Source organism: Barbus barbus (genome assembly GCF_936440315.1).
Source record: "Barbus barbus genome assembly, chromosome: 3".
In the NCBI taxonomy this organism is placed as follows: domain Eukaryota; kingdom Metazoa; phylum Chordata; class Actinopteri; order Cypriniformes; family Cyprinidae; genus Barbus; species Barbus barbus.
The window spans coordinates 17,533,361-17,552,686 of NC_136731.1; the positions used below are offsets into that span (position 1 = coordinate 17,533,361).

At 36.1% G+C, this 19,326-nt stretch overlaps 1 protein-coding gene across 1 annotated transcript in view; it reads left to right on the forward strand.

Moving 5' to 3' along the window:
• Positions 1-4,063: 4,063 nt before the first annotated feature.
• Positions 4,064-19,326, forward strand: part of LOC306848243 (netrin-1-like) — a gene marked incomplete at both ends in the record, with an annotated part of 55,182 nt that continues 39,919 nt past the window's right edge. The window contains one exon of the mRNA XM_079382676.1: positions 4,064-5,078. Within this exon, the coding sequence (XP_079238802.1) occupies positions 4,064-5,078 (1,015 nt within the window). The remainder of the gene's footprint in view (positions 5,079-19,326) is intronic.

Here is a 19,326-nt window from a genome sequence, read left to right on the forward strand (position 1 = left end):
TCAATTAAATACATACAGAAACAGAATTGAGGACAATGGCGGGTTAAATAATTACCCACATAGGTATTTCAAAAATCTGAAACTAACAGGTTTCAGTCACGTAATATTTAAATTTGATCTTTACTTATTAATTACAATAGATAAAACCTCCCTATAAAAAAACAAACAAAGCCTGATTGGCTGGTTTTGGCTTGTTTCTGGTTTCCCAGCCTGGCCAATCTGGTTTTAGCTGGTTGGTCCCCTGGACTTCGAGCCTGAGGAGCTAAGACCAGACTGACCAGCTAAAGAAGTGATCAAAACCCCTCTAAAACTAGCCTGCAAACCAGCTATGGCCAAACTGGACGACCATGCTAAACATGGAGCAGCTAAACCCAGCTTGATGTACACATTATGTCTATTTTTAAGGTATGTAAACTTGTTCCAATATTGATCAAAATCTGTTAAATTTAGCATTTTTTAATATACATTTTAAATACATTTCTGTATTATAAACGACTTTTTGAAATCATTTTTAATTTACACCTCATTCCTCTAAAAGAGTGCTTCAAAAATGATTGTGAGCAACACTTTTTTTCCTTTAATAAATATATTATATTTAACATAAATACTGTGAATATATAAAATATTATTATATCTTTTTATATTTCACAGGTTTAAATGAATATAACAGCCTCCATTTTGAATGACTATATATATTAAAATGGTCAACTAACAAATCTTTTAGATCCATTATGGTGACTCAATGTAAAGCACCTTGACTGAGGTAAACAATTTGTTAATAATACATTTGCATCGCCATAATTTTACTAACACATAAAAATAAATTTGTTGGAGGCAGATTTTTGTGCCATGAGACTCACTTAAGCACGTTCTGAACGTTCACAGAACACTTTAAATCAGTTTACCTTTGTTTGTCTGATGCAAATCCGCTTCACTTCATTCACACTCCACAGATGACGGATGGCTTGATTGAATGATTACATTTTGAGAAGTGATGTATGTTCAGAAAAAGAAGCAAGGACATAAATAAATAAATAAATAAATAAATATTGTTTCTCCTTCTTTTTAGCAAACCAATAAAACGATATTTGCTTTCTAAGATGACAGACTCTGAAACCCTCATACCTCAGTCAGATGCACATAAAAGGAATTCTTTCCTTTTTGTATATCTGCACACAGCTCTTGTTGTATGTGAGGAAACAGTTTACTTCCTATTCATACACCACAACACTGAGAACATCTCACACGTGGCTTTTATGTCATGACTGTCTGTCTTATTCTCATTTCACCCCAAAATGAGAAGATAAAGAGGTAAGGAGCTTCACTGATGACAGTATACTGTACTATACCATATTTTTACATGCACAAAAATATATATATAAATAAATAAAATGACTAACTATAGGCGTAGGCGGAGTTATGAGATTATCCCCATCTGTGACATTAACATTTGCTGATGAAAAAGAGGACATGAGAAACTTGAACACCGACGTGCACATGCATTTCCTGTTTTTAGTGGTTGTTAAAATGACCTAAGTTCTGTATTTGTGTATTTCACATGTTTGAGTCATCACTGGTCAGTCGTCATAAAAATCCATTGTGCCTACGTGAATCGAATAGAAACCAGCACTGATGGAAAACTCTAATGTATTCTTGTAGCACACAAGTGGGAAGCAACCCGAAACATAGTGCTAAAATAGAGTCTTGCTCACCAATGTATCCTCTGCAGTGAATGGGTGCCGTGAGAATGAGAGTCCAAACAGCTGATAAAAACATCACAATAATCCACAAGTAGGATTCCTTTGTCATGGATTATTGTGATGTTTTTATCAGTTGTTTGGACTCTCATTCTGACGGCACCCATTCACTGCAGAGGATCCATTGGTGAGCAAGCAATGCAATGCAATTCTGATGAAGAAACAAACTCATCTACATCTTGGATGGCCTGCAGGCTGAGTAAATTTTCAGCAAATTTTCATTTTTGGGTGAGCTTTCAAATTAAAATATATTTGTAAAACCAATATGAATTAGCTGAATTTTTGAATAAACTGAAATATAAAAGGATACTTTTACAAAAAAGATCAGAAGTCATTCAATTTTAGGTATTCCAAGATTTGGTCACCATTAAAGACTTTAATCTACCAAAAGTTACAAACCTGCTATTTCTCTGAGACCTGTGATAATGACATTATTCCAGTTTGTCCATGACTTCAGCACCAAGGACAGTGGCGAGAAAAGCTGACATGCAGGATAAGAAATGTAACATTCATCTACTGCCAAGAAACAAAAAAACATGTGTGATCTAATTTAGCCATTTTAGAAGATGAATAGGCCCTTCTTGTGGATTTGTCGCTCTTTTAAAGCGGCATGACCATTCTGATACTGTGGCTTTCACTTAACCTGCACTTCTGCTGATTCAACACACAACAACAGAATATGAACACTAACGATTGTTTCCTGCTTAAATCTTTACTTCTTTTCATCCTCTATTGAGGCATCACAAATTCCCTTGTAAACAGTTTTTTTTTGTTATTTTTCTAACAAGTTTATAAAACATGAATATCCGCTTACTATGTGTGCAGTTTACATATGGCCTATCATGAAAGTCTGAAATACACTATAGTATTAGCAGTATTAGCTTGAACAAAACTTTGGAGCAAAAAAACAAAACAAAAAACACACCTTTAAACATCATTTTTAAATATTTAAATATTTTGATATTTCCTGGTTCAGAGAATCTTATAAAAATGGCCAATTGGGAACTTGCCAAATATTACATGCCACACTATTGGAAAGTCATCTATTGGGTCATTTACATACCTACTCAATTCTCGTGCCTGCACTGACCCAGAACAACTTTCAAATATAAAAGTACGTGAGGAGAGAGCTCAGTCAGGTCAGTCACTGCTGGTCAGACTATTCTGTACTCTACCACACGGTGTCGATATTTCTTTATTGTGAGGAACGGGGAATCAACAAGTGTACGGGTCACGGTGGGTGGCCAACAGTGGATTTGTGTAATCAGAGCTGCGTCTGGATTTGCACATTTATGATGTGCATATGCTATTTATTTATGTTTTCACAGATCCAGTGAAAGAGGTTTGGGTTTATAACTCAAAACGCAATGTACAACTTTGCTTGTGCAAATGCAAACTAGCAATTTGTATGCCAATCTGTATCCATCCAGACCTTTATTTATTTATTCATTCATTTTTCTTTTATTGCTTTGTTTTGCACTGTAGAAAAAATAAGAGTAAATTAGTGATTAGTTAATAGTGATTAGTAAAATAAGAGTGATTCAGTGATTAGTTATTTTTTCAGTCCTATACGATATTTTAATTAATTTAATTTATTTTTAATAAAACAATGCATTTAGTTTTAATTAAAATGTCAAAATGTATATATAGAACAATATACTGTATATAATTTATATAATAATAAATAGTTGAAAGTTTTACTTTTTCAGATAGTCAAAAGCTCCCATATAATTAAGAATAGCTCGCAATGCAACTATATAAACGTACATTAGAATTCCATTGTGCTTCTTGCACACATGGGCAATAAAGTGCTTTACTCATGCAGGCGCACAGACAGAATGGTAAACGACTGAACCCCCTATTGAATACAAGCAGAGCAGCAGAAAGAGAGAAGGGCTGAGCTGCGACACTCAGTCACAGAGAGGCAGAGGTGTGAATGAGTTAGGCAGAGGAAGAAAGGGAGCCTCGGAAAGTAATAGCAGGTTTTCTGTTTCATATCGGTTGAAAGTGGGAAAAGAGATTACAACATATCCGGTAGAGAGAAAAGAAAGGGAGAGTACCCTATAATTTCTTTTTAGAAGGGTTTGCCATACTTCTCCACCCGAGCAAAGAGGTATAGTGCATTTTGTGGATTTGTCTTTAAAAAAGTCGCCTGCAATTACGCACAAATCTTACACACATAGCATAGCTATTGAAAACTACAAGCTAAATTATTCTAAATACATCCATTTCGGTCTTTTTTTAAATGCAAAAGTTTCTTTATTTGTTCAGTGCTGTTTCAGGGACACCGAGGACCCCGGGTTGCAATGATAAGGATTTTGGTAACGTGCGTCTCCACGGTGTCCATCATCGGGATGGTGGCTGGTGCTCGCGGTGGATACGGAATGAGTATGTTCGCGGCTCAATCCTCTCCACCGGACCCATGTTATGACGAGAACGGCAACCCCAGACGCTGCATCCCTGACTTTGTGAACTCCGCGTTCGGGAAAGACGTGCGCGTATCCAGCACCTGCGGCTCTCCGTCGTCGCGGTACTGCGTGGTGACCGAGAAGGGCGAGGAAAGATCGAGGGACTGCAACATCTGCGACGCCACGGACCCCAAAAAGTCGCACCCTCCCGCGTACCTGACAGACCTCAACAACCCTCACAACCTCACCTGCTGGCAGTCGGAGAACTACGTGCAATACCCACAAAATGTGACCCTTACGCTGTCCTTGGGGAAGAAGTTCGAGGTGACTTACGTGAGCCTCCAGTTCTGCTCTCCTCGCCCTGAATCCATGGCCATCTTCAAGTCCATGGATTACGGAAAAACCTGGGTGCCGTTTCAGTTCTACTCAACCCAGTGCAAGAAAATGTACAACAAACCAAGCAAAGCTGCGATCACCAAGCAGAACGAGCAGGAAGCGATCTGCACGGACTCGCACACAGACATGCAGCCGTTAACGGGCGGCCTCATCGCGTTCAGCACGCTGGACGGCAGGCCCTCCGCGCATGACTTCGACAACTCTCCAGTCCTGCAGGACTGGGTCACGGCCACCGATATCAAAGTGACCTTCAACCGGCTACACACGTTCGGGGATGAGAACGAGGATGACTCGGAGCTCGCCAGGGACTCGTATTTTTACGCCGTGTCTGACCTGCAGGTCGGCGGTCGGTGCAAGTGTAACGGGCACGCGTCAAAGTGCGTAAAGGACCGCGAAGGGAACCTAGTGTGCGAGTGCAAGCACAACACGGCGGGACCGGAGTGTGACAGGTGTAAGCCGTTCCACTACGACCGGCCCTGGCAACGCGCGACGGCCAGAGAGGCCAACGAATGTGTCGGTGAGTCATTTCTGATACGCTTTACTTCTTAACAAGTGCAGCCTAGGGCAAACATTTCATAATAAGTTGCATTAATGAGTCATGCGTAAATGTTATTATGATGGTATAGTGAAATATAAAAAAATATGAATCAAAGTCTCCTTCTTTAATTAGGATCTGTGGTTATTACATGCACTGACGACTGTTAATGCAAATGAAGTGTTTCCCCAGTCTGAAAGTTTGAGGCTACATTTAATATACATTGAATGAGTCAGTGAGACATTTCTGATGTACTTTACCTCAACAAGTGCTGATGATTGTTTGTAGGCAAACATTTCATAATAGATTTCATTAATGAGTCATGCGTATTATGATGGTATAGTGAAATATGAAAATGTATGAATCAAAGTCTCCTGCTTTAACTAGGATCTGTGGTTATTACCTATAGCCTATATAGAGTGACAATTGTTAGTGCAAATGAAGTGTTTTCCCAGTCCAAAAGTCTGAGGCTACATTAAATACTCATTGAAACTTTGAAATAGTTTGTATTACCCTGAAAGCCATTTTCACTCAAATTGGTATAGGCAGATTATGATGAAAGAAATGCGTATTATGCTGAATATGGAGATATTTCATTAGTGGTTACGGATTTTTGGATCTCACAAGAAGCAGAAATCTCTAAAATGTTTAAAAGATTGGGTGATAAGGTAAAAAAGAAGATAGATCTCAGCCTTTAGTTTCATTCTTTCTTTTTTCTTGATTAATTGATCAACTTTAGTTCCAAAAGTATAACATCAGATCATACAGAATCAAAATGAGTCTTCTTTTTTTAATTTCAGGAGTTTGGGATGATTTTTTTTTCTTATTTCATTTTCCTATCAGAATCTTTTGAACATATGAATCTAACGGAGACTCTCAACCTGAACAGTGGCTTATTCAAACAGGCTGTTAAAATACCATCAAAATGCTCCAAACAAACTGCATTCATTATAATTGAAAATATGTCAATTAATTTATATAGGTTTTACTTTATTGCAACTTTTGTTGCGAGAAGAATAGGCCTTTTATTCACATATTTAATGTGAGGAATACTTCGGAAAAAAAGTATTCTACCCACATTTTACCCATGTGAATGCCTAACAACGTGTCCATGTTTCCGCATAAATCCTATTATATAATCCCACATCATTTTTACTCCTAAAATTGATCATTAGATTAGATTTGAGACATTTGATTATAGATTAAAACAAATCTGTTGTAATCTCATTTTAAAACATCCTACTGTTGCATTTATTTTGCAACAAATTTAGCTTGAAATCACTCACAGGCAGTGCTCATAGCTGCTCAGCTTAATGGGTGGGTGGGTGTAACTGAGTTTGGAAGTGCCTTTCAACATCCATTCTGTGGAAGGAAGCATTCTGGAGGGCGAGATCTGGTGAAAAGGCTTGTCGTGTTATTGCAAGGCAGGTGTCATTATCAGATTGAAGGAAATATTACATCAGTCTTGTTGTTTGTTTTGGCGAGTCGAAAGTAAACTGCTGGTTTCCAGATGAAAAGTCGGTTTAAGGAAGAAAATAGTATCTGTCTCATTGTGAAAGGACCGTATAATTCCTTTCATTTTTGCAATTTTATCATAATAAGGGCTCCTGCAGGTGTTTCATCAAATTCATAAGTTGCTCTTTTTATGGCCCGTCACATTTACTGCCGTAAATGATTTTCTCTATTCTATTCATGCCGTGTTAAACATGACTCCTTAACAAAAGCATCAAGCTATATCATCTATTTGATGAGGTTGTTGTCACTTGTTGAAGTCAAAAACTAAATGAAAAAAGTGTGAACAGATATCAAACGCTCCTGACAGATGGCCGTCATGCACATGCAAACATTGTTGTGCAGTAGATTACTGTGTATCAGTGGGCCTGTGGTTATAAATAAAAGTTCATTCCCATGAATGGAGAATGAGGGCACCCTCATGATATGAGAAATGACTGACAGAAGCTGTTTTCCCACTGTGTGCTTTTGCACGCGACGATGCAGAGGTGAACAGGAAGGCTCGATGATCAAGCTGTAAATGAGACTGGTCAAAAAAAAAAGTTTTGTCTCAAACTGTTTTCAGACAGATTGTTGCATCTGGTACGAATTTATTTGATTTGATCAAGTGCCTCATAATTAAGTGTAAGTCATTCTGTCTGGATTCTTCCCATTCTACTTCGTGGAATGAGATGGGCAAGGCAGGTATTTGTGGCAAATTAGGTGTAGCATTCACATGATGATAGGAATGTTATCTAGATAGATACTTCCAGATTTTATCTATCCACTGTACAATTTTTGCCAAACTTGCAAAAACATGCAGGGCAAAAAGCCACCAGATTGAGAAAACATTGTCAAAATAGGTCATGTAGTTGCAAACACTAAAACCACACCTGCTATTTGAAAATGCATTAATTATCACCACATTACTTTAAAAATAGGGAGTATATAATGTAATATAATATATATATTTTTTAAAGTCATGTGCAGAGGTTAAAATTACAATGTCACTTTTATTGGTAATAAATACTATAAATTATTTGATAGAAAAATACTTATCGCCACCTAAAAACTGTTTAAAATTATTTTTTGGATTTTACAATTAAAAGCATCTTGTCATGCGCAATCAGACAATTTTGAATGCAGCTTCTGAAAAATTTTATGCATTTGTGAAAATAAATGTGCATATTTCTTTTAAAAAGCTCTAAAACGCCTTGACATTCATTTATTTGCTTGTGTAAATTTGGTCAGTCTATCATTTGTTTCAAATGGAAAGTTCTGCTACATGAAATAGCTAAAATGTCAAGTATTTTATTTTAGGGGGTTTTTATCTTGTCAAGTAATCCGGAATTGATACTGATGCTGCAGTTTATTTAAAAAATGATGCATTTTGACTTTCATCAACTGTTTAAGACGTAGAGATCTCACAGTATATAATAGTTTTCAGAGTTTTTTTCAGAGCTACTGATGTCTTGGTAGTGTATGAGAAATTTGTATCTTTGTAAGATATGAGTATAGCAATATAACATTTGTACAGTAAAATGTACGTATGTGTGAATTTACCTGTCATATATTCCACATTTGCATTGTGGAGGATGAAGATAAAACCCTTTAGATACAACTTAAGAGACCTCAGCTTTCAAAATGAGTTAAAATAGTTATGAATAAGTACAGTGGTTTATTTTGAGGGACATTAGCTTGTCAAGTAAGCCAGAATTGACACTCCTCAAAAATCAGGTGCATGATGCCACAGTTTATGACGCATTTAACTTTTCATCAACTATTCAAGCATAGAGATCTATCAGAGCCGCTGATGGCTTGGTATGTGAACGCTGCTATCTTTGTCAGATATGAGAAGCGATGTAACTAAATCAATTTTGTGGGATTAAAAGAACTAAATGTGTCATTTTCATTGCTCTTTGGTATAATATTGAATTTAATGTCTCATAATGCACCTATCTATTTTATAGCTGCAGTATTTAAACTTTAGATTGAAAAAGCAGTATGGATGCCTGTTTCTACCACATAATAAAAAAAAATACTTTCTGGACTTTGTTTCTCATAATTGTGAGACATACACTCAAAATTCTGACATTTTTCTTGCAATTCTGAGCTTATATCTCACAATTTGGACTTTTCCCCTCAGGATTCTGAGCTTACGTCGTGCAATTTGTTTTTTTTAGGCCATGGAATCTAAATGATCAGCAACCTTTTTTTTTTTTCATGATTGAAACAGGCATACAATCCATACAATGGTGATAAAATCTCGTTTGATAAAAGTATTTTATCAGTACTTTGATTTATCTCCTTTGATAAAAGTATAAAATTTCATTGATGACCCACAGCATTCCTAAGATAGAAACTTTCACAAAAGATTTAACTAAAAGCATGTTTAGACTTGGAAACCAGAGGAAAATTCTGCTTCTTTGGAAACTTTTAAAACATTAATTTTCATTGTAGGAGCAGGAGGTTTTCAATATTTTGTGATCAATCAATCAATACCAAATTAGAGCAATCCTCCATTCAGTCAGAAACTTACAAAAAGACATTTCTGCGCTCCAGATTTATGTGTAGACTTCTATCAGGGATCGCACTAACATTGAATGAATATAGTTTACAGATTGCTGTTTCTGTTAGCAAAACTTTGTTGAGGACTGAACGTTCACATAAGCAAGTTAACCCGTGCGTGGAAGCTAATTAAGGCAGACGTGCATCGCAGCTCTTGACACAGAGCAGACTGCTGGAATTGTCTTGCGTTGGATCTCTCTGCATTGTTCCACTGTGGTCCTCGTGGGTCGTGGTGTTTTTGGCCTGCTGTGATGCAAGCAGACTAAAAGGAACCGTGAGCAGATTTCTGGGCTACCATGAAGAGCTGCTCGAGGTCTGCGGACCATCTGTGGTTTTCTCAGTGCTGTTGCCGGACCAAAAGTCTGATGAAAGAATTGTGCAAAAGGGTGATGTCATAAAACCTCTGCAGTCCCCCTGCAGAAAACAATAACTGCTAGACATTCAGTTCCTCATCTGTGTTTAAAGGTGTTAATGAAATTTCATTTAACTAAAAAAAAATTCAAATTTTGAAAAACATAGGTTTTATATATATTTTAAATAATATTTAATTTGCATTATTTTATTTATTATAATAATATTAATAATTACATTATTAACTTTTATTTTCTTCTTTCCACTTTTTTATAAGTTACTTGACTTTCATTCATTTGCTCAAACAGTCTTAAGTAAAATTTTAGCCTTTTTTTAGATTAATTTGTTTATAATTAAAAGAAATATATATATATGTATGTATATATATATTTACATTTCTTTTTTCAATTGTTTTTTAAATCAATTACTTAGTTTCTTGCTGCAGCATTACATTGAGTAAAAAGGAGAAAAATTCCTCTTGCTCAGTTTTCAGGAAAAAAAAATAATTTTAAATTTTTTTTCTAATATTAATGGTATTTTATAGAAATTTTCAATTATATAATTTTTTTTATTATATTATTTATAATAATAATAATTACATTATATTGCTTTTTTAAAACTTTTTAAGCGATTACTTCTATTAAAAAATATTGCAATTATTAAAATCATGAAAAAGTAAAATAGCAATTTATAGGTTTTTTATATTTTATTTTAATACATTATATATAATAATAAATCCATTATTTATTTTTCCAGGTTTTTTTTTGTATCAATTACTTAGTTTGCATTACTGTAGCATCCCTCTGAGGGATGGAGAAAAAATACTTCTAGTTCAAACAATGGAGCATGGAACTAGCAACCCCAAGATTATGGGTTTGATTTCCAGGGAATGCATGCAGTGATAGACTATAAATTCAGTAAAAGTTGCTGTGGTTAGATGCAAATGAGTACAGCCCACCCACTATGAAATCTGACTGGTCTAAAATATTACTATCATAGCATATAATAAACATAAAAAAATCTTCTGATTTTGTCATCACACAGCAGTTTGTGGTTAGACAAATTTTTAAGAAACTTGTGTTACCAGTGCGCCTCAAGAATATCAAGTTATTTGTTAAAAATAGGAAATGAAATAGTTTAAATCACACAAAATTACCTCTGTGTGATTCCTGTCCCTAAATGAGAAGAAAATGAAGCCCCAAAAATGAAAACAAATGCTAAGAGAGAGAGAAATGAGAGCAGGAGTGAGTTTGAGCTGTAATCGGAAGCAGGTGGACTGCTGGTCAGTCCTTTAGAGCTGCCTCTGACACCCACTGCATGGAAACTTACACATCTCCTAATGCCCCTGCAGTCCGCCGACTCAATGACTCACTCAGGGCAAACCATTCAACATCAGGGCAGAAAACACACAATCTGAAGAGTATTAAGATCTGCCGTTGAGATAGCAGTTACTTCATTAAGAGATCTCAAAAGAAAACGTGAGCTTCCTTCAGTGTAAGTCTTTTATCTACCAGATTAACTGTGCCACATCTCTGCTCAACACAACGCACATAGCCTAAGTTTAACACCTAAAGATATGTATTTGCTCACTTCCTTAACCTTAAAGGGATAGTTCACCCAAAAATGAAAATTGTTATTATTTACTCACTTTCATGTTGTTCCAAACCTGTATGAGATTCTATATTCTGTTGAACACAAAAGAAGATAAACAGTTGATGTAGCCATTGCCTTTCATAGTAGTTTTTTCCCCATACTATAGTCAGTGGCTACCGTCAACTGCTTGAAACATTCTTCAAAATATCTTCTTTTGTGCTCAGAAGAAACTGGAGGTTTGGAACAACTTGAGGGTAAGTAAATGATGACAGAATTCCTTGGGAAACACCTCTGATGGATATTTTAAAAAGAAAATTAAGGCGAAAGAACAACAGATTTTAAATGGATTTATAGTATTTATGGACTTACTTGCTATTGACTGTTTATGCTATTTTTGTTCTCTAGAGAATAAGTCTTTAATATTACATTTCGTTTATTTATAGCCATTTTAAAAACATCCACTAAACCACAAGCATTGTTTGACTAACCAAAACTGTAGGATCGCAGGCTTGTGATTTTGTGGTAAAGTACAGGGGGATGAAAAAAAACAGAACAGAACAAGACAAAGAAAACACAAAAGGGATGTATTTTGGGATTTCAAAATCCAAACCCCAGTGTATCACCAGTCCTCTGGGCAAAGAGCTCCATGTTTTAGGGATTTTGTTTTGTTGAGCTCATAATTCAAAACACACATGACTTATGAGCCAAAAGGCTTTGTTTGGCTTTATGGGAGTTCAGAGAAAACACGATATATCCTGCTTTTAGAGGCTGGTTAGGAGAGGTGGTCCATTTTCTGGTGGAAGGGTCTGCTTGCTTTGGCCTTCTGCTTGTTTCCCTGCTAATATTTATATTTTTAATCCCCCGTCAGTCGGTGTATATTTGCGATCGGCCTTTTGGGTATTATTTGAATATCTTTTTGGATGTCTGCGCTGGTGTTTCATCCCAGGGGTCGAAATTCTTGCCAAAGCTTTCCGGCAGGTTTCAGGTCCTGTGATGATATCACTTTTGAAATACACTTGTCTTGGGAAAATAAAGGCTCATCTGTGAAATGCTGAAACTGAATAAAATGGTTCTGTGGCAGTAGTGTACAGTAACACTATATTTACTATGATACTGAATCAATGACTGAAGGAATTTCTATCTCTTTCACAACCAGAGAATCTTCCATATATTTATGCGTAGATTGCTATTTGCACTTCTGGTTAGATGCTAACCTGTATTGCATTTTGCACAATAAAGTTTAATCTAATCTAATCTAATCAGACAATATTTGACCTACTTGGGCTTTTGAGAGGCCAATAATCATAGACTAGTTAACAACAAAATAAAATAAAATAAAATAAAATAAAATAAAATAAATATCACCAAAACAAAACAAATTTCAATAACCATTTAAAAAATTAATCAAATTTAAAATAAAATAAAAAAAAATTGTAAATGTAATAATATATTAGATAAGTATTTTTAATTTCAGCAATCAGTCTCATTTACAATGAAATTGGATTATTTATTTAGAGTAATATATCTGACATTAGCCATCCTCCACTCTACACTCTAAGGTTACATTTACTGGACAGAGATGTTTTGCATACAGATGACAATGTTGTAAAAACAGCTAAAGCCACTGTATTATGCATGCCAGGCCAGGCCAGTAGGTGGCAATGTAAAGAAACACTACGCACATGTGCACATACCTATAGACTGAACATGTAATATGAATGTGTATGACTTCGCCATTTTCATAAGTTCGTACATTTTCATAGTTTAGAAAGAGATGATAGTGGCATTGCTTTTAAAAACTTTTTCAAAAGTTTTGTTTTCAGGCCCCCAAAACTGAATGAACAGCCAAAATGCTTAAAGAGTTTTCCATTTTTAGTTGGTGTCATTTAAACACCCCCTTAAAGGCAGGGTAGGTGATTTTGTTCAAAAAGATTTTTTGTTATGCTTTTTTTAAAGTCTCTTCACACCCTTATAGCATTCATTAAATTAAGTGGTATAAATGTATTTATATGTATTTATGTCATTTGTGGAAGGCGTAGGACCATAAAATGTTCATGCAATCAAAATGTTCGGTCTGAACATTATGATAGGCTGTCCTGCCTGCCTGTCAAATATGTATTTGCATACCTCTGTGCACCCTGTTTGCGCAGACATGATACGTCATAAGCGCGTTCCAGCGAGAATGAAAGGCACTATTATAGTAATACTATGCTCTTTGTACTGTAATGTTTTCTCATGTGTATGCGACACATAGGCACGTACTCAATCCTCCACCAATGGCATCTCTCATCGTGTCGCAGGTTTCATGTGTTTTGGGGGAAGCGTGGCTTTGCAAAGTGATTATGCAGGGAGAGTGGGGATCTTGCTTTCAAAGCTAGCTTGCTATCACGAGCCTTTCCGAAATCGCCTATCCTACCTAAAAATAAAGATTCTTTGTTGGAGTTGATGGTTTCCATTCCAAAAAGGTTCTTCAGATTATTCAAATGCTCTTCAAACTAAGAAAAAAAGGTTTTGTTTTTTTGAGGAATGGTATCATTGCAAAAACAACCTTTTAAACCTTTATTTTTAAGAGTGTAGATAATACAAGTCATTAAAAACCCACAACATTACAACTCATAACTACAAACCATTATATTTACATGATTCTCCGAGGCATTCAAAGAATACCATGGTATTACCATGCCACATGTACAAGAAATTCCTTAAAAACATAATTTAAGCATTTAAACACACCGTATGTGTAAGTATTGTTTGAAAAACTGATGACACAGTATGTTGACCGTGCTAACATTCTTTTAGTGGGCAACCACAACAGTAGCTCAGAAGTAAACATGTATTTTGGGGTTTAAGGGTTGTGCGTAGTTGTGTATGACAGAGAGAGTCAATATCTGCTTGTGTGGTGTGACATTTATGTTTCTGTTGGTTTTGCTGCGCCGATTTGAATCTTTTTGGCTTGTGATTGTGATAGCGCTCTGGCTAACAGGACCACCCTGAGCTAGAGAGAGAAAAAGTAGAATAATGAATGCTAGAGTAAACGGACACTTTTTCTGCTTTCTCTCTCTCTCTCTCGCTCTCTCACACACACACACACACACACACACTTTTTTTTTTTGGTTACACACACTGGCACAGACAAACAGAATTCGTGCTTCTTGATTCAGTAACTCTTTTTTGTGACGCCACATGTTCAAGCCAGGGCTAGAAATCAGATTCCTTTACTATTACCCACTTTTTTTTTTGTATTATTCCAGCCAATTACCCAAGATTCCTTTCAGATCTGCTGCCGCTGCTGGGACAATCTGTAGTTGAACTACTTTAAATGATGAGTAGCTTGTAATGTAGCTTGGCTAACAGTTTCAAACTAGCCTCCTCAACATTGCTGTTACCGTCACATCAAAGGCTACATTTGCACTGAACGCAGAAATGAACAGAGTCCAATCATGACTACATCTGCACAATGGCTGCCAATGGGGAGGAAATGATGGATGAAGGTCTGCTGTCATTGGCTGTTGAAAGATGATTCAGACAGAGTCGTGATCTCCCGCTGGGTGGCCCACATGCTGTCAGAAAGCAGAGGCATTCTCAAGCCATAATAACTATTCTACATATTATACCATCTAGAAGATCAGATTTCTGTCTGCAAAACCAGTTAGGGATCATTGCCTTGTATTTGCGCCTTAGTTGTTGTGCAACTGTCTTTCTCATCAATAAAGTCAAAATGAAGCATTTGCAAAGTATTTAAGTTCTGCATGTTATATACTATATAAAAAGTTTTTATTTTTACTGCTTCATGTTGGCTAGCCCCACCCACACTGAAATCTCATTGGTTAAAGGGATAGTTCACCCATGAAAATGAAGTCATCATACTCACCTTTGTGTTGTTCTTAATGCCGTATGCCCTTCTTTCTTTTTGGGCCACAACATTTTTTTTTTTAAATGTTCTGTGTGTGCTTGTCCATATAATGGCAGTGTTTGGTGATCAACAGCAAGCTTTTTAAAAAGGCAGCGATAGATGCAATTTACATTAAGTGAGTGTAAATGATCATTTTGATTAAAATTATTAAATGGATGCCTGCAACTACCACTAACCCTAACCGATAAACACTCATGAGGCACTTTATTTTCCACTTTTCAATTATTTCCTTTATTGTATTGAAATTAATGCCTTTCTGATCTGCTATATGTTTTACAACCTACTCCACTGGAGCTGTTGATTAGCAGGCATCTTTTGTAATGCTGTATATCCCAACCCCATGTTGGTGGGCGGAGTAAGTGTAAAGAGCCTCAGCCAACAAGTGCACTTTAAAAAGACGTAAAAGTATCACAGAGTGGTCCCATGCGACACGTCCTGTATATTCCAAGTGTTCTGTGGGTATATGATAAACAAACTGAAATGTACCATATTATTCAAGGAATATCCTGACTTGGCCTCTGGTCTCTGTGAACGGCTGTGTGTTCACGGGACTCTATTAGTGCTGCAGTTCAGCTCCGACTCGCCCAGGAAAATCACACAAGGTGTGAATAATTAAGATAAGCAAAAACACGACATGAAAAAAAACAATGCTTAGAAAAAAAGTTTCTTTGTACTTTCTTCACTGACCTGAGGCCCTATTTACACTAGTGCATTTTCATTTAGAACAGTGTTTTAAAATGAAAACGATCCTCGTCTACACTGGCGTTTTCACTGGGTTTCAGAAACGAACTCCGTCCACACTACACGACCGAAAACGCTTGAACGCTTGACCATGTGCCTGGTGCGGTCCAATAGGGCATCTATACGTATCTATGGTTGCGATGAGCACAACAGATACATTTACTTCAGAAAAGAAGCACATAGATTGTATTTCATGTTGCTTTTTTTCCATCTTGATTTTTCACAACTTTTGAATGTTGCTTCTCCAGGGTGAGTCAGAGTGGACTGCTGTGCTAATAGAGTCTCATGAATGCACAGTCCTGCACAGAAACCATCATATTGTCATATTCTCATATTATCACAAATCAGCACAGCTTTTATGAATTTTGAAGCCTAAATACAATCAACAGAAGTAAGTAAGTTAGTAAGCTAAACCTAGGCTACAAACAAACTGCACCATGGTCATATGACTTCAATATGACTTCAACGTCACCAACATTAAACTTCCATTAAGTCTTTCAGTCTTTAATTAAAAAAGAAAAATAAAATAAATAAAAATTCTAATTTTTATTAGATAAGTTTGCCTGTTGAATGTTGCCTGGCGTGAATACAGTTAATGTCTCACCAAGCTATACCTGTTAGCAACTGCCTTTTTCAAGACATGTAAAAGCTTTAAAACACACACACACACATACACACATACACACATGCACACAAGGGGATATTACTAATGTATTCAGTGTTATAGAACAAATGTGAAAATATTTTGAGCTTGTGTTAACCACAGACCCAATTTCAGACATTTAACCAAAAAAACATCACAGAAACCCATTGACTTGAGGACGATGGAACCGGAGGTACTAAAGTGATAACTCGTTTCTGGATTTTGGCCTACAAAAATACATCATCCCTGTAGCAGTCTATAGTAGACATCAAATATGTTTTGACTGGCTTTGATTTCATCACTTCACGTCAGCATTTCGCTTCCAGTGTGGAAAATATTTCTTCCATTCAGTAAATGAATACAGAAAAACATACTTTTTGGAAACTGGTGAATCCTTCCTGTGTAAGCCAAGCGTTTAGCTGGAGACATTTCAAATCACGCCAAAGGCCTGAGCCCTATAACTGGTATATTTGTCCAGATAGCGACCTCTATTTCCACAGGATAACTCTGTTGAGATATGCTATCTGCCCTCTACGCTCTCTAATGGGAAACAGAGTGAATTCTGTGTCCTGTGTCCAACACAACAAAATGCAAACGTCAAGATCACTCAGCAGCCTCTCTGTAGAGTCAAGGGTCTGAGCTAAAACACTCGGCATTTCCTTAGCAAGCTCTTTTTTTAATGCACTATAAATACTCCAAACTTAAATGCACGTACAGTCATGGTTTTCAGAAACATTAAGCAGCACAAGTGTTATTGATAATAATAATAAGAAATGTTTCTTGAGCAGCAAATCAGTATATTAGAATGATTTCTGAAGGATCATGTGACACTTAAGACTGGAGTAGTGATGCTGAAAATTCAGCTGAAGATCACAGGAATAAATTACATTTTACAATATATAGTTATTTTGAATTGTAATAATATTTCATAATATTATGTTTTTCTTGCATCTTTGATCAAATGAATGCAGACTTGGTGAGCAAAAGAGACTTCTTTAAAAACTCTATGGAGCTGATGATATGCCACATTGTATTGACAGATGCGGGAAGCCGATCACAGAGCGATGACATATTGCATGTTGGTGTTGCCAAGCGTTACCAGACAAACAGTTGCACAGGTCAGAGCATTGTGTGTGCTCTCTAGCTCAGGATGTAATTGGCTTCAGTGTGTTCCCCAGGACACTTGTGGCTCACAGCAGGAAGTTCTTTCCTTCTTCCTCTCCCACCCTGTTGCTGGAAGCCACCTAGTGACTGGTGTGTTTCATTAGACTGTGTGGCACAGTGCGGCTAGGCTTTCTTTACACAGTTGTCATTTTATATTATAAATAATGGTGCTATCTGAAAATGTGCAGCTTGTTGAGCAACATTTATAGTGTCATTTTTGACTGGCGGTAAATAAGACAGGTGGAAAAAATCATATTTAGCCACCAGAATATCATAGTCTTTGCTCACATTGCACACAAATGTTCAATTATTCACTGTTCACTTTACACACAAAGTTCTCTGTAGGAGGACGGAGTGAGAGAAAATAGTGTATTTCTACAGGCGATACTGTACACTTCGTATGACAGAAAAAAACAGAGCGCTGAATGTTCAAAATATACATTTCCAAATTCTAAACATTTCATGTTTTTTTTTCGTTTGTTTTGTTATTTTTTTCTTTTAGACAACACTGGAAAAAATGGTGGTGAAACAGTTTTCACACAAAAATTGCTAATAAATTTCACAAATAATTACAAAGAAACATCAAGTATCACATTGAATAAAAGATTAAATTTTGAAGTAGAAAGTAGACGTTTTGTCTTGTAAAACATACTCCAATAGTCTTTAATTTACACATTTTATTCATTTATTTTTTTACGAGTTAGATACAATGATAATAATAGGATTTTTGAACTGAACAAAAGCTGTAAAGTAACGAGAAATTTTTACATATAGGCAACCACTTAGTAACGCCACTCACAACAACACTACTCACATTTCTGTTGCAAAATCTTGTTTTTTTATATTAATTTGTCAAATTGTCATGCACTGAAACATTGAAGAAATTCCAAGTGAATTTAACAAACAATTACAGAGAAATGGCAACACACTGATTTGAACATGAATTTGTGAAGCTGAAAAACTGAAGTAATATTTTCAGTGAATCAAATTATTAAAAAATCGACCATTTCGAATAATAATTTTTCGATTAAAAATCTTTGTTTTTGTTTTTTTAAGTATTTATAAAAAACGTATTTTCTATGTTTATTTCAGGAAACTCCGTAATTTTGAAGGCTATTTTGAAGTCTCAGTCATGAAATCTCAGAGTAAGTCTCAGTTTAGAGGCTATTCAGAAGAAATTCGACATACATCAGGTGGAATTTGCTGTTATGTACCATAGGCTTGCAACAGCACAGTCAAACCACAGTTAGGATGAACAATCTCCTGGAGTTTGTAATTTACAGCTCTGCTACTCGGCTTCTTGTCCGCGGTGGGGTAACTGCAGCTCGAGCGTGTGCCAGATTGGTTGAGTTTCAGCCCGCTGTGGCGTCTAAAGAAAACACACCTCCAGCCAGACTGCAAGTTTCATCTCATTTTCTTGGTTCTTCTATAATTGAGTCTGACTGACAGCAGGCTACTGCTCTGTTCCTCAGGCAAACTTTTAATTAGTAGCTTTAGAAACACCATATTCTTCATTTACTTGGATTTGGCTTATAGATAAGTAGATCTCCTAGTTTTATTCTTTCTTCTCTATCTCCTTATCGAAATAGACTTGAATGTTAAAAACTGGTCTCTAGCATGCAATACAAATGGCTAAGATCTTAAAATGGTCCCATCATGTCGTTTCTTTTCCACTTATAACATTAGTAATGTTTGGAATAAGCAGCTTAGATTCAATAAAATACTTTTTTTCCTCTGAGGAGGATGTTTTGAGTTCTAAAATTACA